The following is a 24,000-nucleotide window of genomic DNA, read 5'->3' on the forward strand; positions in this document are numbered from 1 at the left end:
TATCTCTGTTTTAGGACTGTTGCTCAGACAAAACAACACATCTGAAAGGACATGACTTTAAAGTTAAAGGTCCAATGTGTAGGGATTTCTCCCATCTAGCGTTGAGATCATATATCGCAATCAACTTCTGACATTTCACTGAAAAGTAGATGATCGGTAGATAAATCAATAATGGCCATTAACTGGTTTAATGTTACATTTAAACTCAACTGCATCGTTTGATGGCTTTTAGTTAAATTTCAAGATTTTATACCCAAACATTTGGACTTAAAAATGAAGATGCATTGGAGGAGCAACTAGCTGGTGGGAAAAGTAAAACCTATTGCAGTTTAATTGCCATATATTTCTCCCAGGAGTTGATAGAGACCAAACCATAAAAGAAGAATGAGTATTGCACAGAAAATTATACATAGATAGATGGTAATGAACGTTAATGTTGATCTGTGTCTGCTGTATGGGGTAAATGCACAATCTTCTGCGAACACATTTGAAATCACAACTTTATAGGGTGATAATATGTCAAAGCTGTGTTTCCAGCTTGTTCTATAACCACAAAAACAAAGTAACACAATATTTCAAGTTGTACGCACTGTGGCTTTAATTAACCTTTTAATGATGAGAAGTGTGTGACGTAACCAAAAACTTTACAATGAAAAGTCCATTTAAACCCCTTACAAATAGAGCTGCAAAGATTTATAGATTAATCGATTAGTTGTCAACTATTAAATTAGTCGGCACCTATTTTGATTGATTAACCGGTTCGAGTCATTTTTTATTAAAAGAAGTAAAAAATTATCTGATTCCAGCTTCTTAAATGTGAATATTTTCCAGATTCTTAACTCCTCTGTGACACTAAACAGAATATCTTTGAGTTGAGGACAAAACAAGACATTTGAAGACGTCATCTTGGCCTTTGGGAAACACTGATTGACATTTTTCACCATTTCTGACATTTTATAGACCAAACAACTAATCCATTAATCGAGATTAAGACAGATTAATTGATGAAGAAAATAATCGTTAGTTACAGCCCTACTGACAAACCTACACAGATCTACAATAATGCTTTGTGTATCATGCATACTCACGCTACCAGGAATACATGCATACAGTTTTTGTATGCATGTATTTTGAAACAAAAGGCCTACATGGGAACGGTCTTTGGGCTATTGCTTTTTACCTGATTGTTTGCACAAAGTGAAAGTGATTAGAATTATTTTTTTTCCTCACCCTTTAAAATGTGAGGTTTCTTCTCCAAAAAAATCAAAAATCAATGTGACAGTGAACATAGACACACATAACAACATATCATCAGCAAATGTGCACATATTGTAAATGTTACTGTATCGTAATAGCCTAATAAAACAGGGACATGTTCCATACTGTATGTCATCCTGTTGATACGTTCTGATGTCCTCATACAGCAAGTTTTTTTTTTTTTAAACATTTTTGTCCCATTAGCCCAGTTTTAGGACCCAAAATGGTCGTGACCCTTGGGTAGTCCAGTAACCGGGGACAGTTTGGGGCTGTATTTGCAAGAACATGATAAAGGCTCAAGATGGATTTTATGAGACTACTGTGCTTGCACTTTATAATAAGAGTGCATGAATTATCATGAAAAATCATGAATTCATTCATGTAGTACTTCATGAACTATCAGTAATGCAGGATTAATAGTATACCTGAAATCAATATGGCGGACTTCCTGTTGGGTTTAGGGTATGGGTCTATGCAGTTTTTTGTACATCTTGACATGTTACATATGTGTACCAAGTTTCGTGAGTCTACGTTAAATGCACTGCAGGGGCGAGCCATTTTTGTGCGCCTATTCCCGAAACCCTTACAATACGTACATTTTCACCAGACTTGATGCAACCGCCAAATTTGGTGAGTTTTTGAATATGTTAAGCCCCTCAAAAAGGCAATTTATTTGACGGGAACAAGAAAGAATAGAAAGAGAGAATAATTCCTTCAGTTTCAATAGGGCCTTCGCCGCTGTCGGCGCTCGGGCCCTAATAAAAGTATATAAAGAAACAGGGACTAGATGGCAAAAAAAAGCAAATTTAGAAATTTGTCACGGCCTTGCATAGTTTGTGAAAGTGTTGTTCAGTCTACACTTGTTCATCTGAACAGAGTTTGTGCCATCTGCAGCTACGAGGGTAGATGTGTCTATTAGTGTGTCTTATCAGCGTAAGACAGAGTGTAAACGCTTGTCTGTTCTCAACAGACCAACAGTGGTGAGCAGAGATTACAGAGTAAGAATGCCGTGACTACAGCACAGTAAATGTTGGTGAAAATGAACATTGTCGTTCAAACTCTTGGCCCTAGCATTGGAGATACATATAGTTGTGAATTTAGCCTCCACTTAACCCAGCACAAGTAGTGAAAGATTATGTAACCGTGATTATTTTTCACATATTGCATATGTGAACCTATTGAAACTAACACAGAGCCTGACTGATGCTTTTGAAGTTATCCAATCACAATTTATCATCCAATATTATACATAAACACAAGTAGCCTTCATGTTTGGCTATTATAGATTTGTCACAAAGATTTGTAATGAAGCAGGATATTTTACAGTTTATTGAGGATGAAAGAACTCTTACATAATAGATTTAATAATTCATTCCACAATCTTTATCTAACCTATCCAATGCTTACATTTTCCCATGTTTTGTATAGATGAGAGTTGAAAAGTAAACTTCAACTACTATAAATAATTAAAGCTGCGAGCAGCGATGGACGGGCCCTCGCGCCTCTGCGCGCGTCGGGGTTACCTTGCGACTGCGCATTTGCGCGGCACTCGGACGCCGCGAATCGTCAACAATGAAAAGGGAACTTCCTGCCGAGTACAACAATACCTCACACAAGATTCTACGTCATGCGGTTCATTAGCTGTGAAAGGGGGCGTGGCCAAGGCATAGGGGGCGGGTCAAACCATCACCAATAAAAAAGGAAGTCTCTGCTGAGTTCAATGATACCTCACACAAGACTCTACCTTAGACGGGTCAGCATTTATGAAAGGGGGCGTGGCTTAAGTACAGGGGGCGGGCCAAACCATCACCAATGAATAAGGAATGCCGCATTGCACATGCCCAGGACCTATACATGCATAATGGAGAGATGTGAAAGTGCTGCCCATGACAGGGACCCAGAGCAGTTGGGTGCTCAGTGCCTTGCTCAAGGGCATCATGGCAGGGCCCAGGCCCCTCTCCAGCTACCAGTCCACACTTGATTCGCACGGGGACTTGAACCAGCGACCCTCCAGTTCCCAGGCCAAGACCCTATACAGACCTCAGTCTTTTGCCTAAGCTCATATGCAGCCATCATCTTCTTCTTCCAGCCGCCAGTCACGTGTCATTAGCACCAACTAAATTCTTGATTGGCCAAAGTCACATTAAAATCAAATCCAGCAAGCGTGGGCAAGGGGAGGGGGCCAAGAGAACGAAAACGTAATTTACGATACCACAATAATCTGAAAAAACGATTTGAAACCAAATAAACAAAAAAAACTGGAAAGTGGGTTGTTATTTTTAACTTGCCCAACGTGGTATTTTACTTGCCCCGGGCCATTGGGCAACCCTTAGTGTTGAACCCTGGTAAACTATAAAGACACGTGTCATCCACCAGCAGTGAAACATGCTGGACTAACAAGACAGGAGACTCCGTCAAAGCGTCAGGTCACAAATCAGCGTTTTGCTTTCATCAATTCATCGGCTAATTTGTTTAGCACTAGTGGGCAAGAGTGACCACTTTTGCTTCCCTATTAAGGGTCATTGCTGCGAGTGTCATATGTGTTAAAGATCTTTTTGAGCCCAAAAATCCATTGTTCACACGTTGGGGTCAAGAAAATTTGATACCTCAAGGACACATGAGCTTATCCATTGTCGCGAATACTCCCTTGACAAAATAGCCGCAGTGACTTGTTCCTTTGTTTCTGGCTGTTGACGCACATTTTTAGGCCATGAAGTAATCCTAATGCGATTAGCGATTAGACAGTTGTCAAGTTGTCATCGTAAATAAGAGTAAGGATGATGCATCTCCGGATAGATTATGCAAATGTTTTGAAGTATTTTTAAAGCTATTTTAAATGATAAGTTAGGCTCAGAAATGCCTTGGGAAATCTGATAGCAAACTTTTGGTTTGAAAAAATCTGCTTTACAAGATTTCAGTTATGTAAACCCTGTATACAAGGCTAAGTTAACAAGATCTAAACAAGGCCCAGAGTGTACGGATAGTTTCCCATGTGCTGGCAGGAACCCAGCACTGTTGGCTGGATGTTCAGAACCAAACATTTCTCTCCAGGAAGATAAACAGTGTGAATATGAATAAAACATGCTCGGATACGGATTTACTGCTGGTCCTTCCCGCTGTCCATTAAGTGAGGTGTACGATTATTCATCACTTGGATTTGTTTTTTGATGTTATTACAAATTACATGAAAACAAAAAGATCTGCAACATTGGAGAGGTCTCACTTTTCTGAAGAAAATGTGCCTGTTCTTGCTTGTGCTGAAAAATTGCAGTTGACCCATTTGAAATAATTTTGTATATCCTGTTGAGTCTTTGTAGACCTCAGAATGATGAAAACTATATGAAGAGGATGAAGAAAATTAGGTTGCAGGCTTCTCTGAAGCTGAAGCAGTCAAATGAGTTGAAATGCATCTCGCAGTGTTAACAAAAGTGAAAAAAATAATTTTGTGTCTGCCCTGTAATTCGGATCGGCTTGAAAATGTATCGAGTTCTCCATTGGCCAATGCTACACCCTCCCACCGAGTTTCATTGAATTGGGTCAGTAGTTTTCCTGTAATCCTGCTGATCGACAACAAACAAACCAACAAATAGACAAACTGAAAACATAACCTCCTTGGAGCAGGTACATTCAGCTTAACATGTTTAACAGGTTTAAAAGGCAAATAGTTATCTCTTGGCTTGTCAAAAAGAGTTCAAATTACACGTATTCACCAAAATATTTGCAAAGTGGGAACAGAATTCCTCGGGCTGAATATAGAATAACACATACAGTAAGCTGCTTTTATACACTGGGGCAGGGTTTCAAAAACAAAACCAAAAGAAATTCAATTTGATGCTAGTATCTAATGCAATTTACAGTTCTGTAACTCCATGAAGTTTTATCAGTGGTGTACGCAACCTCTCCTCTGAAAAAGTTAAGGAGTGTTCAAGGGTGGTAGTGGGCTGGGCCTTCATGTAGTTCAGCTGGTGGGACTGCACTGAGAAACTAACATTCACCACATGATACCTCCACAGCTCAACACCATGGCTGCCGCTCTCCTCAAGCTCTTCTTCTTCCTTCACACCTTCGCTGCCTCAGCGCTGGAATCGGCCTCTGAGCGAGGTATGTTAAAGAATGTTGTTGTGTATTCGGTAACTAAAGCATGTGTTGGCATTTGGAAGTCTTGAGACCGATTTTGAAATGAATGTTTATAATATAGCATACAGTACATTGACAGATTGTGTTACGTTGTTTTGCAATTTTTTTTATCTTTGGCATTGATGGTGCTTTCTGACACCTGGTGTCTTCTGATGCCCAGATTTTCAATTCTTGCTGATCTGTTTGGTTTGGAATTAGAAATTGCACAATGCCAGATGCAACTCATTTGTGAAGTAAATCGTCTTTTATTGGGCCGCAGGACAATTTTCAGCCCCGTAAATTATCGAAAACACGTATAGTTGCATGGATGCGGTGTGCTCTCTTGCTGTTTTGGCGTTATGAAATGTGTTGCACAACAGCGAAGCTCTCCGAACAGAGCCAGATAGAGTGGCCAGCACATTTCTAGTGAAGTGGCTTCCCAGGAATTCTGGAGAGCAGAGAGTACTCCACTGCTAAACAATGGGAAGCTGTTTAGTGTTGAGCCCCCCTTTCTCCTGAACAGCCCCTCGGTGGCAGTGGAAAGGCTGTGCATTTGCATACACGTTTTTTTTTTTTAATTTATCCACTAGGTCTACATTGGCCATTTAAGTCACGCACAGACATCCTGTGCTTTGTCTTGTTACGTAACACTTGTATGTGGATGGAGGATGTGTTCCCCTCTATTCCTGTTCTCCTGATTCTAAGTTTTATTCTGTTTCTGTTCCGTGCCTTTATGAATGTGTTCTCACATTTCGTGGAGTGATGCAAACTGGGCTGGTGGCTGCTTGCCAAGTAGGACAAACTACTACATGTAACAAAAGGACAACATTGATCATGTCCGTGGTCTCAGTATTTTCTAAGAAAGGTACTTCATCAGTGAAAGCTGGCAGACAGAGGCTAGCTATGCTGCTATGCTACCTTTTGCCAACTAGCAACGCTAGCTTAATTAGCTTAATTGATTGTAAGAAAACACCTGACATGAGGAAATACTCAGGATGGGGGAAGGAGTACTAACAAAATAAAACAATAGCTTCCTCTTCTTTTAAATGACAAAGTGCTTAAATCTTACAGCTGTTACTGTTGCTTGTGCCGCCAGGAAATATTGCCGTTTCGATTTGTAATGGGTGGTAGCTGAACCCAGCCGCTACGGCCTTCATTCTACAGCCCATATCTCCAATAATACACCGGTTGCTGCCAGCCACCTACTCATGCTAGTGACAAAGCTACGAAACGGCCGAGCGTGGTCAGCTACGTTGTCCCCGTAAAGTGTTGCTCAAGCTCTCTTTGACATAGTTCAGTCGTCATGGGCTTGTGTGTGTCTGAGAACATGGATTTTCATTTGAGAGCACTTGTGGAGATAGCTATTGTTTACACGCGTGCCCCATTGCCTCCCTGTGTGCACCGCAATACATGCATAGAAAGCTAGCATAGAATGAGCTAACTAAGCTACGTAACGCAGTACCACAGGTAGCCACTGGGGGTTACATACCTGTACGCCCATAATAGTTGCCACCCTCTGCCAAGCTTTTTGTGTATGCCTTTTTCCCTCAAAGGCATACTATGCAGTTTCAGTTTTTTTGGTCAAACAGCGACCCTTAGAGTTGCTGTGGAGTACGCAGAGCCGTCTCTGCACTCACGGCCTGATCCCCCTTCTCGCCCACCTACCAAACTTGCATTGCTGGTAGAGTTTAGATTCTCTGCCTGAGCCCGACCTGAACCCGGCCCAAAGTCAGGTGGGGTTCGGGCCGGGCCCGGGCACTTGATCAAGCATTTGTGGGTTTTTTTTTTAATCATTACTATAGCCTAATTGGGTGGGGAGAAAGCTATGCCATAATCATAAATATTATCTATTTAGGCTATATTTAACAAATGTGTAAAAAAGTTACACAAGTTGGACTACAGTAGAGTTACAAAATGCAACATGTGTCATGTGCCACCCGCTTCGCACTCATCACACCGGGGTGGCGAGCCTGTATTGTGGAGCTTACGTGCAACATGGAGCTTGAGGATGTAAAGAAAAAAAAGAAAAACAGGAGAATTGGCTTTTGAGCAAGTTTGGAGGAAAGTCTGAGGCATGGAACCATTTTAAACAAGTCGTGGGCAGTGACAACATATGTGTCGGCTTTCTTGAGTGCATTAAGTGCGGCACGCTGCTCGCCTATGGCAGCAAATAAAACGGGGACTTGGATGATGAACAGACACATGAAGCAGGCTCGCCGTGGCAGAAAAGATTATAGTCAGCCTTCAATGTCCTCTTTTGTTACTTCTCCAAGCCCAGGCTACCCCTGAGGGCGAGGCAAGCCCTCACAGAGAAAATTTTTTTTTTACGTTTCTTCATTTGCAATCTGTTCCATTCTGAATAAACAGTGCAGTTTACATGCTTCGCTCTTGTTGCATTATTCATTAAGATTATTTTAAACAGCTTTCTGCAGTTCAAACAGCTCTGAATTGTAGTTGAGAACGTCAGTTATAAAACGGCCCACGTACTAAAAAAGTGTCGGGTTGAAATCGGGATCGGGCTGGGTCGGGCTTGCTTTTTTGGGCCCGATCTAAGCATTAATTGCTGGTTTTGCCAGCCGCTTTGCTATCGGGATGATTCGCCCTACTACGAGTTTGTTTACCATTGAAATTACTTCAAAGCTGTTATATTAAAGGTCCCATGGCATGCAAATTTCACTTTATGAGGTTTTTTAACATTAATATGCATTCCCCCAGCCTAGCCCAGTGGCTAGAAATGGTGATAGGTGTAAACCGAGCCCTGGGTATCCTGCTCTGCCTTTGAGAAAATGAAAGCTCAGATGGGCCTATCTGGAATCTTCTCCTTATGAGGTCATAAGTAGCAAGGTTACCTCCCCTTTCTCTGCTTTGCTCGCCCAGAGAATTTGGCCCACCCATGAGAGAGAGAGAGACATTATGGCTTTCAAACGAGCAAAGTGGCAGTTGGTCAAGGCCACACCCCCACCCTCCACCTTGCCCAATACAGATACAGTCTTAGGGACCACTAAGGTCTATATACAAGAGACTTCAGATACAGTATTAGGGGACCACTAAGGTCTATATACAAGAGACTTCAGATACAGTATTAGGGGGCCACTAAGGTCTATATAAAAGAGACTTCAGATACAGTATTAGGGGACCACTAAGGTCTATATACAAGAGACTTCAGATACAGTATTAGGGGACCACTAAGGCCTATATAAAAGAGACTTCAGATACAGTATTATGGGACCACTAAGGTCTATATAAAAGAGACTTCAGATACAGTATTAGGGGACCACTAAGGTCTATATAAAAGAGACTTCAGATACAGTATTAGGGGACCACTAAGGTCTATATAAAAGAGACTTCAGATACAGTATTAGGGGCCACTAAGGTCTATATAAAAGAGACTTCAGATACAGTATTAGGGGACCACTAAGGTCTATATAAAAGAGACTTCAGATACAGTATTAGGGGACCACTAAGGTCTATATAAAAGAGACTTCAGATACAGTATTAGGGAACCACTAAGGCCTATATAAAAGAGACTTCAGATACAGTATTAGGGGACCACTAAGGTCTATATACAAGAGACTTCAGATACAGTATTAGGGGACCACTAAGGCCTATATAAAAGAGACTTCAGATACAGTATTATGGGACCACTAAGGTCTATATAAAAGAGACTTCAGATACAGTATTAGGGGACCACTAAGGTCTATATAAAAGAGACTTCAGATACAGTATTAGGGGACCACTAAGGTCTATATAAAAGAGACTTCAGATACAGTATTACCACTAAGGTCTATATAAAAGAGACTTCAGATACAGTATTAGGGGACCACTAAGGTCTATATAAAAGAGACTTCAGATACAGTATTAGGGGACCTTTAAGGTCTATATAAAAGAGACTTCAGATACAGTATTAGGGAACCACTAAGGCCTATATAAAAGCATCCAAAGAGCACCATGTCATGGGACCTTTTAAGGTACAAATCTTGCATAGTGTGCCTTTTAAACGAGCAGCCCTACACAGGCTGTGACTTTATTTTTATCAAAGAACCAGGTGACTTGTAAAGCAACCTTTCTATTGATAATTCAACCAGGAGAATTTCATGTCTATTGAAGCCTTATGTGTACTCTGTCAGTCAACTAATATTGTCTATGGGAGGATGACTGGGACTTTTAGAACACTGGTCTTTCAAAATAGCTCCTCTTACTTCCCAACTCTATTGGAGCCCCAGCCAGCGGCGGTACTACTTCTACAAATTGAAATGTTTTACTCCTCAGCACCAGAGCACTCTTTATCTCACTCAGGAATCAGGACATTGCTTTCTGACGTGATTAAGAGGTCATACTGGCGCTCTTCACTTTGGGGCGCACAAAAGCTTTTCCTCTTTGTTTTTTTTGTTTTTCATATTTTGCCTATTAGGCTTGTTCGCTTTGTGAAATGTTCAGTAATCGCTGGTGAAAGCATTGTGGCTCCTAGCCAAGGAAGGAAATGGCGTTTTCTAAATGCAGAAGATGAGGCCATTTTTTTCCTCTCTGATTGATGTCTGAACACGTGACTCTCTCAATAAACATTTGCCCTGTGTGCCGACAGCAAAGACGTTACAGTAATGAAGGCTTCCCACCAACACACTGCAGATGTTAATAAGATGCTATGAAACGAAAAGCACACACTAAATACAATAAGCCATGTTCTACCTAATAATATATGGGATCTGCTGGGAATACGAGTGAGTCCTTTTTTAAAGGAAAATGAATACAAGCTGCTATTTCCTGCTCCCTCTCGGAATCACTGCTAAAAGGAAACGCATCTGGCCTTATAAAAACAGATTGAGCAAGGATGTTTTGTGCTCCCCCCCCCCCCCCCCCCAACGTTTACTTCGTTCGCTTTTGGCCGTTTGCCTCAGAAAGAGGAGACCTGTAATGGGAATGCATTGTAAATTGATATAACATTTTTGTAAATTGAGTGTGTGTGTGTGTGTTTTGTGGCTCTGATGGCTGTGTTCAGAAAGTGCTCGGCTTCTACTGCTCACATGTTTACTTACACCAGCAGTGAACTCTGCATGGCAGCTGCTGAGCAAACAGCAGCACTTAGTGTGACGAGCACACGAGCACAGAAATTAAGGTTTCCATGTGGATTCAGTATGTCAAGGTGGCTAGGTCAGAATTAGGCATCAGTGAGCAATACGCTTTTTTCCCTTTCTGCTCTGTTTGTATACCTCTCTCACTCAGTGGTGGGAGAAGTATTCAGATCTAATAGTTCAAACAGTATCAAAAATATAACGTTAAAATACTATAAGTAAATGTCCTGCATTTAAAATGTTACTTACAGAAGTATTGTCAACAAAATGTAAAAGTGAAAAAAATACCTAGATACTTACTTAAATTACCTTAACTTAAAATAAATGTTATCATTTCGGCTCCATGATTGGATCATTATTATTGATGCATTAATGTGCCAACGCATTCTAATGAACGTGAATCGTACGAAAAATGTATGTACACCAATTTGTAAGACATCCTACGGAATTAGTCGCCCGTTAGCTGGTCCTGTGACGCCGGCTACAGAGCTCCGGGGGGCTGTCGGTCGTATCGGTAGCAGTTGGTAGTTGAGTTGAGCCAACAAAAAGTGACAGGGCACTGCGAAATGGTGGTTCTTTCAGGGGGCCGTGGCCAAGGGGTTAAGCGAGCATCCGGAAAGCGTACCTCCTATGGGGAGATCTTGAGGCTAACAAGCCATCACCTTCCGTTAGCATTCCATTGACTCCCATTCATTTTGGCGTCACTTTGACAGCGAATAACTTTACATCTGAAGCATTTAAAGACTCTTTTTGTCCATTGTTTATTTCTAAAGAAACACAACAATGTATAAAAGGCTCCATTACCTTGTGTCTCATGTTATGGCTCCGTAGTAGGCGTTTTTGTAAAAATAGGCTAACGATTGTGTCCTAACCACGCGACTTTCTGTCACACTGTAGAGAAATTACAGCACACTAACCCCCCAACCCCCACCCCTAAATCCTTCTTGTCGGTTATTGGCTGGAACGCTGGAACTCGGTTTGGTGGTGCAGGTTGGCCAGTTTGTTTTAGTTGCCGTTTGTGGAGCCTGGGCTGTCTACAGAGACCACTTTTTTTTTTTTTTTTACAGTGTGTTCAGGGGACAGGCAGCTAGCAGATAGGGAGGAGATGTTTGCTGTATGTGACAAAAAAATGTTGTAGCTTAGAGCACCTTCAACATGGCCTAACTGAAACCACGAATCAAAGTGCTTTTGTTGCCTAACCATGACCTCATATAAGACTCGTCATCCAGAAACATAATTGGTTGGAGACAGGGTTGCAAATGAATGTGGTTAGGGCTGGGCGATATGGAGAAAATCGCATTTTTTAATTTGACCCAATACCTCGATATCGCAGCGCTTATGTAGGGTTGACTATTGGTGCTTTCACAAAATATTAACACAATGAGATTTTTTAATACATAATCATCAGTAACGTGGATATAATGACTAAGTGGGTAACGGAACAGCTAGAACAGTCTACTAAGTTCAGAAAAGTACATCACTTTACTGTAATGCAGCTTTTAAAACCCGGAAAAGATGAAACTTATGCCATATTACGATATTACGTGACGATCTCTAATCATGACTCACAATAACGATATAATATTGATATTTTGCCCAGCCCTAAATTTGGTGGATGGAGTAAAAGTTACAATGTTGCCCTGTAATATCTAGCTGTTAATATACACATAATCAATACAAGATTTGATGGAGAGATGCAAAAAAAAAAAAAGTACGGGATTAAGCAATCCCGTCACTCTCCAATGCATTCTCCAATTAAAAGTACCTCAAAATTGTACATAGCCTTTTCTTAAATGAGCTACTACTTTTGAGTAGCGTCTTTGCAAATGGGTGGGTCAGGGAACTGACTTGGAATTATGTCTTTGTGAGTTGATGTATGTTTCATTGAACTTAAAATTCTTAAAAAATAAATAAATTGTACTTTGCACAATATTAGCACAGTACTTGAGTAAATCTTTAAGCACTCTCTCTCACACACACACACACACACACACACACACCCCAAAAAAGTATAATGAATCAATAAGACACATTTTCCCCTTCAACCTCACACAACTACAAAGCATCCCCATGTCCTCTTGTGTCATGGTGGTGTGAGCCACATAAATGCTCCGCATAGCTGAGTGTCATATTGATTTTCTCTTAATCCTGAGCTAAGCAGACTTCCGAGGAGGAGCCAGGGATCTGGTAAACAGGTTATTTTTAACCTGTTCCTCCCCTTCCGCGAAGCACCCTTAGCAGGCCAGAGGTATTCATCATCGCCCCCCCGTCAGCTGGGATGGAGCAGTCTTGTTCAGGCTCGAGTGTTGCTCCTCTCTGACATGCTAATGTGGTCGGCTGACTGCTGCTGCTGTCCCCACAATCGTTGATTTGTCTTGGATTTATATATTTCTACATAGAGAGAGGGAGAGTGAGGGAGAGAGTGTGTTAATTTGCTAAAATAAATTAAAAGGAATAAATCAACAATAGTTTGATAGACATTACCTTAAGTGCAAAAAAAGAAAAAAACATGATTTATGAAAACGTAAACGAAAATTGAGATATCTTATCAAAATACCCAACACCAGTTTGATATTGACTCGATTGAATACACAAAAAACAAAAACACATATATCTAATTTTTGTAAATTAACCCAAATGAATCGTGTGTATATATGTATATGTATATATACACACACACACACACACACACACATACATACATACTGGAATTTTGATATAAAAAAAACGATATAAAAATTTGAGACTTAAAAATAAGGCCAATATTATTTTGTGTAATGTTAACACTTACACAATACATTTTAATTAGTTTTCTTAATAATTGGGACCAAGCTCTGACAACCTGTCAGTGCTCTCTGGTGGACACACTATGTAATCGCAACACTATTTTTTAAAATTACCTCAGCTGGCATTTCTCCACCGCAATTTCATGTTACTTATTCGCTGTGGTTGTGATTGGTTTAAAGAAATGCAAACAAGCCAGAGCCATCTCAGAATTAACCAGACCGTACTCAGTGTTGACACAGCGCTGGAAATACGTGCAAGACTACTTGTATATATCTGCCGATGATGTCAGCATGGCTGACGTTTCGGTCGGCCTCTAGTTTTCAGATATTGGTCCAAAGTGCCTCTGGATAATCCACAGCCCTCAAAGTCAGCAGTTTGCATTGGAACTGCCCAAAGAAATAGCGCCCCATGAAACCAGAAGTAACCAGAAACGTGTTTTGTGAAAGAGATGTTTTAATGTTGTGACCACCACAAAAGAAATTCCATATATCTCTGTAATGTATCAGAAGGATATCTTAAAGTGCTAGTATGATGCTTTTTGGCTTTTGCCTTTTTAGAAAGTGAAAAAGCCCAAAGTCCACCCCAAAGGGACTTACCATCTCCAACAGAAAACACTGTTCATAAACTGCTCCAAACAGCTCTATTGTAGTCCAGCCTTTACTTCAGAGACAGACGTGGTCACTTTGGAACACACGTTATAATGCTCGCCTAGCTGCTAGCGTGGCACGCCCTCATACTCTGCTTCTGACTGGCTAGTAGTCCTTACCTAGCTACTGAGCATGTGCGACTCCCAACAAAGATGGAACAGAAGTGCAATGCCTCACTCTGTAGCTAAAACGGAGAGCTCAACACACAGGGTGAAAAGAGGAGCTGCAGCAATGTGCAGTACAACAAAAATATGGTGGATTTCTGAAAATTAAACCACATGAACCTATTCTGGCACAACCTCTAAATACAATTATGAACCTGAAAATGAGCATAATATGAGCACTTTAAAACCTGGGCAAACAACACACGCATGCAATATTCTGCATGGCTAGATACAAATTTCCGCAACTGAGTATTTATTTTTCCCCTTGGATTGCAGTGTTGCACTCTACAACGCTGTTGGACTCACATTACACAGATAAAAAAGGAAATAAATAAATAAATCGGTGCTGCAGACACAGATATGTCTGCTTCTTTTATTCCTCACATTCTTCTTCCTAATAATAGGCTGGCGCCTACATTACCCACCATGCAACTCTTTTGTTGATTAGCTTTGACCCTGATCCAATAGTATCCATCTACAGCACACCTAAAAATCAAGCAATCTATTGTTCTGCTTACTGTATATGCTTAATTGTATCCCTTTGACAGTGAAAACACTACAGACGCAGTTAAGGTCGGCTGCAGGAGAGTTGCAGAAGTGCACACATGGTTTGAGTTTCTGCAGCTGTGGAACAGGATCCAAGCAGCACACTCTGTACAGAAAGCAGATCGCTCATTCCACGACAGCCATGGCAGGGAACTCGCTTGAAAAGTAATAAAAACGACTTCCAAGGCCGATACTCCCTGGATTTACATAGGCTACAATTTATCTCCTGTCCCTGAAGTGCAGCACAGCCAGCCAATGCTGCGTCATAACAGCTGCAACAAAGAATAGAAAAAAAGAGAAAAAAAAAAATATCTTTGCAGTATTCAAATGATATGCGATTAATTCCTTCTCTCTGTGTCTTGTTCCCTACAGTCCTCCCCGAGGTCCAGCCACACCTCACCAGCTGTGCCTCTGCCAACATGGAGACTTTCCGCTGCCGATGGAACACCGGGACATCCCAGAGCCTCTCCCAGCCAGGAGACCTGCGCTTATTCTACATTATCAAACTGTAAGGGGGATAACTTGACTTGAACAGAAGTATGTGCTTTTTTTCCTGTGCGTTCAAGGTATAACAGAAAAAAAAAGAAAAGAGAAGAGGCCTGTAGGTTTATTTATTTATTCCCTTTTATTTGGATACCAGGCAGAGTACAAATAATGTAGTCATTACTCAAGAACTAAAAATAAAATCCTTTTATAATATCATATAATCATCCAAAACAATATGAAATGTAATAGTCCAAATTGCAATATATTTTGGAAATATTTCACATACTCAACATACTGTACATTAATGAAAACCAGAACACACTTCATTATCATGTACATAAGCCGCTTTCCGACCGGAAAGCGGTTTTGCAGTTCCTAGAACATAAAATTCCTAGAACTCTTTTTTTTTTTTTTTTTTTTTTTTTTTTCTCTTGTTCAGACTGGACCAATTTGGGGCTTTTTAAGTCCCTCTGGCCGCAGTTCCTGTAACTCTTTCAGCTCCTCCTTCAGAGCAGGGTCTTTTCGCTGTTCCCTTTTCAGCATAGGGACCTAGGTCAACAAGGGCCGAGTTTCCGGTACAGACAGACCAACAATGGGACAATTTTCGCCATCTTATTCATTACAAAATTCACTTCTGACAACGTTTTAGGCGAGAAATGAACTGTTAACATTTTGAATATCGGCAGACTTGCGCAAATTGATGCCAAATTGACAATTTGCTTCAAAGTTTTCAGAGGTGAGAAGCTCCATGAAGTGAGGCGACAGTCGGCAGGCGCCTGCCCCGGCCGCAAGCTCGCCGCTCGGCCATGTCCTACTCAGAAACCCCGCTGTGAGCTGGAGGTCTCTCAGACCGCTCTCGTTAATAAGAGGCTTTTATTTGGCCGTTGACAGTTCGTTTGTTTAAATATCCCAACACATGTCCATCATAAGATTAACGGGAACCTGTGGTTAACTGTCTTTTCGGAGTTAAACTCCACAAGCGTGCCCTGCGGGCTTGACAACCTCGCTGTCCGGCCGTCTCTCTCTCACACACTCTCTCTCTCACACACACACACACACACACACACACACACACACACACACACACACACACACACACACACACACACACACACACACACACACACACACACACACACACACCGCAGCCGGCAGAGGCGGGGGAGAGAGAGATACCCGTTTCTCTTTGGGAGACTTGTTTAAATTATGACAAATATGCTATATACATTAGATTTTGTATGTAGTTCATACTTTTTTGGTGTATTTGTTTTCTGATTGTAACGCTATAAAGACCGTTGCTGTGTTTGCATTAGGCTACTCCCTTACCACTCCTATAGTCCCTATGGCCACCTGGCCAGTGCGAATGCAAATTGAAAAAACTGTTTTGGGGGAGAGTAGTTAGAAGAAATATGTTCCTGTAACTACTTGGTTGGAAAGCGGCTATTTATGTACAAATACCCAATGCTTAGATTGAAATAACTTTGTTTACTTTTTTTAAGAACATTCTCAGAATTGTTCTGGGCACTATAGTTTTTAAACCAACTTTAGCTCTACTGAGTATGCTGTCACTTTCTCAAAACGCATTATTTAATTAAAACAATACATTTGAACACAACCCCTATAATGTTATAGATTTGTTTGATTAATCACGGTTTTTAGTTGAAATTGTCCCGAATTTGCTAACAGACATTTATTTACAGTACACATTTTTCAATGCAAAAGAAAAAAAAATAATGTTGCCTACTTGTAGAGTAAAAATACTGTTAAATTCCCCAGATTAATTCTGAGAAAAACTTTAACATTTATGCCATATTATGTTAATTATATATATTTATATATATAATTTTTTTAAGATAATTGTTTAATCTTCAAGACTTTAATTGAGTCCAATCAAATCAGGACTCTGTGTAGCCCATACTCATACAACCTAAATGTCATCTTTATATCTCATAATCTAATGGTATGGCATGAAATTTACTGAGCACATTCATGTCAACATTAGGATGAATAGTTTTTATTTTACCAACCCCATGACTTCTCCTTAACCATCACCATCAAGGCAAACTTAACATTAACATAGCCCTCACTACTGGACTTAAAGGTGCACTATGAGTTCATGCATGGTTTCAGTGCGATTTCATTTTTGTCTCAAATCGTAGGCATCTCTCCTTGATCCGCTAGCTGCCTGCCCCCTGAATACACTGGGAAAAAGCCCGGTCTCGGGAGACAACACGAGGGTCGTGAACGTCAAACACTAGGGGCACAGGCTGTGCACCAAAATACAACAAACCATTCCAAATAAACAAAAACATTTACTTGTAATGTCAACAGAAGTGACGTCATGCAGGAACTCGTAGTGCACCTTTTAAATTAGCTAATGTAAACCTAACAAGTAACAGCTTCGAGTAGATTTTCTGACTGAATGAAGAGCTGTTTCCGGTCACTTCCTTCTGTTCATGCTGTTTTTATAGACCACATATTGTACCCCCCCCCCCCCTCCCTTCAGACCCCCCGACAGTTCTCCCAAAGAGTGGCGGCAGTGTCCCCACTACAGCACTGACAGGCCGAACGAGTGCTTTTTCAACGAGAACCACACGTCCATCTGGACATCTTACAGCATCCAGCTTCGCTCCAGGGATCAAGCCCACCTCTATGACGAGAAGCACTTCCATGTTCAAGACATCGGTGAGTTTACTGCCTCCGTGGCCTGCACCCCTCTGTCACGATCCAGATGACAGAAAGTTGATTTAAAAAAAAAAAAAAACTCCACGTGAGGTTTTATCATAGTCCACCAGTGGTGGCCTAAAGGTTAGAGAGGCAAGCTTGTGACCGGGAAGTCGTTGCAGTCGTCAATCGGCTTACTTGGATAAATAAAGGTTAAATAAAAATAAATTAAAAAGAAAACAGTTTATTAGGCGAAGATAAAAGTATGGCATGGTTAGCAGCTAAATATGTCTTCTCCTGCCACAATATAAGGCAAAATAGAGAAGTCTATATATAATCATTATTATTCTTTTTATGTTTTCATTATTATTTCAACATACCTTTTCATGGCCATGCACAGTACTTTATTATCTGCAATTATATCATAATTATCCTGTTTACTGTTTTTATTATATCGTGTATTTACTCCTTGTCGTTGTTTGTTATCTAACATGCCTCCAACCATGAATATCTGTGTGTAAACTGTAGTAATTAGGGCTGCACAATTAATCACAACTTTATCGAAATCAAAATATGGACTAGTGCAATATCCAAATCACGGGGGGGCCATTTTTGTTAAAGGCTAAATATGTGTCAAACCATTCTGAATGAAGTACTGTGGTGCTGCAGAGACGTCCCGGCCTACAGATCCTATCCTACAGACTAAAGAAAAAAATCTTTGTTTGGTACACCAATATGGTGAATCCTATCGCAATCACAATGTCAGTCAAAATAATCGCAATTACAAAATGTCCTCATATCGTGCAGCCTTAGCGGTAATACACTGTTAAGTTCAAACACTGCCAGGCAAATTCAAAAGAGGATTGCACGGCTTTTGCGGCTGCTAGGTGCACAGGTGAGACAAAAAGAAACCATGTAACTGTCAACGCAAAGAGTGAAATGGGCCCCTAACTCGGCGCTCCTGTGCTATTTGCACGCATTCATGTAAGGTTGCCGCAAAATTGGCCCCTTTCTATGCAAATGAGTCAATTCCCAAAGATCCGTGCTAATGGCCACACGCAATTACATTGAAATGCTTCTTCAGGGACTTGGTGGTAACTGAAGCACATTTATAGGCAGTGTCCTCTGCTTCAAGTCATGCCATCTTATTCAACAGTCTAAAGGTTTGAAAACCAACAGCACTAACGAACTGGGATACTAAATCCCAAATACGGTTTCTCTCGGTCATTATAATTCCTTGCCTCTGCACCTCGTCGGCCAGAACCTGTAGCTTGCGGTCTAACAAATTTCATTTTTATTTTTAAAGGGCAAATTGCACTCCGCTGCAAAACTTTATGGCTCTATTTGCGCTGTAATATTATTAGCGCAATATCTTTTGTGAACCGGGCCCTGAGACGGGGCAGATATATTCATTGTGCGATCAGCAGCCGCAATCCATTCTTTTTGAATTCTTTGAGTCTTGTTCAATTGCTGACGATCCAACTATTGTTTCCCGGCCTGCAGTGCAACCGGATCCTCCAGTCGGCCTGAACTGGACCGTGCTGAATGTGAGTTTGACCGGCACCCACTATGACATCATGCTGAGCTGGAAGCCGCCTCAGTCGGCAGACGTGGAGATGGGATGGATGACGCTGCAGTACGAGGTCCAGTACCGCGACGTCAACTCTAACCAGTGGGAAGTGGTGGGTGTGTCCTTAATTTTGTGTTTGTGTGTCAAATAACAACTTCAGTTAAAGGGTAACTTGGGTATCCATTTTTTCCCATATTGTTTGTGTCTAAGTGACTACCGGGAACCTTTTTTTAGCCCAATATTAAGCAAGACCGCTGCAATGTAACTACTCTGGGCTTTTGTGCACCGTCAATTTCTGTCCACTAAAAGTGCTGTTTTTGCGACTGACCGGCTCAGATTATTATTCTATGGACAGAAAGAGTAAGCTCTTTTTAGTTCAACCAGAAACAGTCCTGAACTCGCCAATGCCAAACTCACCAGACTCCATTTAAGTAAACAATGATTTTAGCTTGTAAAGTGCTGTTTTTGCCACTGACGGGCTCTGATTATCATTCCAAGAAAGGTAATTTTTCATGGCCTTTATTGACAGGACAGCTTGAAGACAGGAAAGGGGAAAGAGACATGGGGGACGACAGGGCTGTGGGTAGGATTCGAACCCGGGCCGCTGCCAAAGACTCTGCCTACTTTGGGTACTGGGTTAGCTACAGGTTTCCACGCGTAAGGTCCTTTTTGTTTAACCAGAAACAGCCCCGAAATCGTCAAACTCACCAGACTCTATTTAAATGAACAATAATTTTAAGTTGTATATATTGAGCGGTGGATTTTTGCAAATTTCACTACAGGCTGTAGGTGGTGCCAGAGGAGCCAGACTTTTTTTTTCTTTTTTAATTACCTGCCTAATGTAGTTCTACTGGAACATAGGGTCAGTTTCAGCAAATGTGACAGATAGTTAGTTTTATAAGTCTTACTTATAAGACTGCATCTTTAAGGATTTATTTCAACCAACACAGAGTGGTCATTGTTGGAATAGAAGCAAGTCCAACCAAGACGCCGTTTGATAGTTTCATTATGTTTTTGTCGACTTTGAATAAAGGGAGTTTTACAATAATAAAATGACTGTTTATTTAAATGGAGTCTAGTGGGTTTGGCGATAGCAATTTCAGGGCTGTTTTATGTCAAACAAACGTTAACGTTACATTGCAGCTTGTCTCGCCGCTGTCGACTGCAGCAACCATGCTCAATACTGGACCAATTTCAAAGATTGTTGTTCCCATCAGTCACTCAGACACAAAAACATAGGAAAATAGGGTCCAATTTGAGAAAACCCCTTTAAGTTACCCTTTTAAGTTGAGTTTTAGTATTCTATTAAATCATACTTTTAGGTACAACAGTCCAAGAGTCCAACACTTTAATGTACATTGATTTGATTTTCATAGTCAACTTTTTTATATTGTCAAATGGAACATAAATGTTTGTTAGAAGAGAGGAGGGTGATGCTGCAACACTGCTTCTGGTAATTGAACCTTATTTTCTTCACCACAGGTCGACCTTGTGAAAAGTACAAAGTGCTCCGTTTATGGACTTCAAACTAACGTCAATCACGAGATTCGGGTCCGGTGCAAAATGCTCGCTGGGAAAGAGTTTGGAGAGTTCAGCGACTCTTTATTTGTGCTCGTCCCGTCTAAAAGTAAGCACTCACTGCCTGGATAGACGAGGCTGTCAGACATGCTGTTATGAAGGTTTTTCAATTTTACATTAAACCTTGAGAGGTCTATTCACGGTGATGCTCAGCTGCAGCCTTCGCTGAAAAGCTCCCGCCTCCTTTCACTGAGCATCCGAATCATTACATGAAAAGAAATATTCCAGTTATTACCTGTGTGAGCTTCTCAACGCTGTAATCAGAACATGTACCAGTAGCCAACGTGTGAATCCAGCTCCATTTCATCACTAAATAGCGATAATTTTACATTGATGAAAACGGTAAGCCATAGCCATTGCACAAAAACCAGCAGAAGAACAAATATCTCAGTATTAACTATCTTTTTATAGACATGTCAATATTACTTAAAGACTCTTCTGTCCTGCTGCAGTAAAAAAAAAGTTAGAAGTTGATTCAAGGTGTACCGGAGACGTTTTTAGAGCCCCAACAGTCATTTCCTGTATCTGTGTCACATGGGTTTTCGCCACTGCCTCGCCTTTTAAGTAGACTACCGGCAGGTCCTGAGTGAAGTGATCGTGATCGTCCCATAGTCACCAAAGTAAATATTGGAATATTTTTTTTTTAGAAGCCACATATCTCCAGGACATTCTCACACTAAAACACAGATAAGCTAACGTCAACTAATGTTCGCTAACGCTTTGACACAACTTATTCTCGTAACGGTAAATAGGGTTTTTGGCCGTGTAAATATCTAATGATAGCAGAAGAAAGTATTTATCAATTATGCCAAAATAACTCTTCATCCATCCACACAACGTTCACTACACTTTCAAACAAGGCCACTGCCATTTAGGAGACAGGCAGTGTGTACCATTTAAAGTGCTCATATTATGCTCATTTTCAGGTTCATAATTGTATTTAGAGGTTGTACCAGAATAGGTTTGTGTGGTTAAATTTTCAGAAAACACCATAAATGTGTTTTATTGCACATTGCTGCAGCTCCTCTTTTCACCCTGTGTGTTGAGCTCTCTGTTTTATCTACAGAGTGAGACATCTCACTTCTGTTCCATCTTTGTTGGGAGTCGCACATACTTCTAGCCAGTCAGAAGCAGAGTATGAGGGCGTGCCACGCTAGCAGCTAGGCGAGCATTACAACGTGTGTTACAAAGTAACCACGTCTGTCTCTGAAGTAAAGGCTGGACTACAATAGAGCTGTTTGGAGCAGTTGGTGAACAGTGTTTTCTGTTGGAGATGGTAAGTCCCTTTGGGGTGGACTTTGGGCTTTTTCACTTTGTAAACCTATAACATGCACAAAAAGATATATAATACAGTAAAGGAAAGGGGAAAAGCCAAAAAGCATAATATGAGCACTTGAATACCATTGGCGCAGCGTGTAATGCTCTTTAGTTATAGAGAATCTTTGGGCGTACCTCCATTTCTTTACCCAAATAAAGATGGCAGCTGTAAAAGAAGGCTGCTTACTGCATTAAAAGACTTGCTATCTCTTGGCTCTGTGAGGCTGTACTTAGTGCTTTGAGCTAAATGCTAACATCATCATGCAAACATGCTCACAAGGCCAATGCTAACACGCTGATGTTTGCTCGCAGGCATAATGTTCATTTCAGTTTAGCATATTAGCATGCTAAAATTTGCACAGCTGAGGCGGATGGGAATGCCATTAGTTTTGCAGGTATTTGGTCCTAAATCAAAGTATGGGGACTACAAATTACACTTCACCACGCATGTCAAGTGGTGGACTAACTGAATGACCAAAAAATTCTGTTTGTAAGAGATGCACAAACTTTTCTGCTGTGAATCTGATGCTGTGCACAAAGCATTGAAAAAAATGTTATAAGGAAAATGCACAAGATGATACAATACAGTAGCAATTATGAAAGATGCTAAATATTTAGTATCAGAGAAAGGTACAGGTCTGAATCGGGTTATTCTAAAGTCCCTTTCAAACAGCACCCTCATTAAAAACAGTAAATGCAAAGGCAATTTTACATCAGCCTCATATCGGAGTAAGCGCCTGAGCCACTTGTACAGAACATTTTATGTCTGAAGGACAGAGCCTCTACATTAGAAAAATAAGCGATGTTATTTATTTCATATCTGAAAAGAGCTTCTTGGATGCATGGATTTGTCAACAGGAACCCTAAACATAGCCTTTCATGGCCCGTTTTTCAATAAACACTTTATTTATATTGATGATATCCAATGTAATGTATGAAGTACATACGTAATTTGTGTGCATTTCTTTCCCCAGTGTCGAGCTTACCAGTGGTGGCCTTGCTCGTCTTGGGTGCCCTGTGCTTAGTGACCATCATGATGTTAGTGATCATATCGCAGCAGGAAAAGTGAGTATTTCACAACCATCCGGATTTCTGTGCAGGACTAGAAGGTTTTGAAAAGCTTAGAGAAATGAGGAAGTGCAGTCTGCTGCTCTGTGAGCTAGACCTTGAAAATCAGCCTCAGTGTCTGTCTCATGAGGGGTGTCTTTCAAAGCTATTAAACAGTGAGACATCCTGTACATCTGCTCAGCTATGTTTATACTGAAGTGTGTTTTTTTTATTGCTATTCATTTGTTTTTGTTTTTTTTATTTCCCTAAGGTTGATGGTTTTTCTTTTGCCTCCTGTTCCTGGACCTAAAATAAGAGGAATTGACCCTGAACTACTCAAGGTATTTATCTCAATGTTATTATGCAGGACCATGCCTTGTCCTAATTTATTAGTACACTCTGTATTAAAGTGATTCTTCAGCTTAAATGGAACAGGGAAACCATTTTCAGAAAACGTTCACCCTTTTGACTTAATTTTGTACGTTTTTTTTTTAAAAATAAAAGAAAATAAAAACCTTGGTCTGTCGATTTGGTCATCTGTAGATTTTGTCATCATTCCCAACTTTGAAAATTAAAACTTAAAGAATGATTTCACCATAATCACACAATTCCACAACACTTTTAGGGCTGACCGTTTTCTAAAAGACACCATTATAGCGGTCTTGAAGAAACTCGCTAGCCTAGCAACAATAAACACTACAAACCACCCATAATGCTTTTCACTTCAAGTCCAAGGTGATGTCTTGTTTTGT

General features: G+C 40.6%; 1 protein-coding gene across 2 annotated transcripts in view; it reads left to right on the forward strand.

Annotated features, from left to right (window-relative positions):
- The window catches only part of ghrb (growth hormone receptor b), a 28,066-nt gene that overhangs the window by 1,044 nt on the left and 3,022 nt on the right, over window positions 1–24,000 (forward strand). Inside the window, exons 2-8 of one of the 2 annotated variants that reach the window (XM_028602463.1) lie at window positions 5,271–5,358; window positions 14,959–15,094; window positions 17,579–17,757; window positions 19,240–19,418; window positions 20,789–20,933; window positions 23,176–23,266; window positions 23,520–23,589. In XM_028602463.1, coding sequence (XP_028458264.1) covers window positions 5,280–5,358; window positions 14,959–15,094; window positions 17,579–17,757; window positions 19,240–19,418; window positions 20,789–20,933; window positions 23,176–23,266; window positions 23,520–23,589 — 879 coding nt within the window. In that variant the 5' untranslated portion in view covers window positions 5,271–5,279. Of the gene's footprint in view, window positions 1–5,255; window positions 5,359–14,958; window positions 15,095–17,578; window positions 17,758–19,239; window positions 19,419–20,788; window positions 20,934–23,175; window positions 23,267–23,519; window positions 23,590–24,000 lie in introns of those variants that run through there. The other variant, XM_028602462.1, reaches the window with a different exon arrangement.

The sequence above is a fragment of the Perca flavescens genome, chromosome 16, assembly GCF_004354835.1.
Source record: "Perca flavescens isolate YP-PL-M2 chromosome 16, PFLA_1.0, whole genome shotgun sequence".
Lineage (NCBI taxonomy): Eukaryota > Metazoa > Chordata > Actinopteri > Perciformes > Percidae > Perca > Perca flavescens.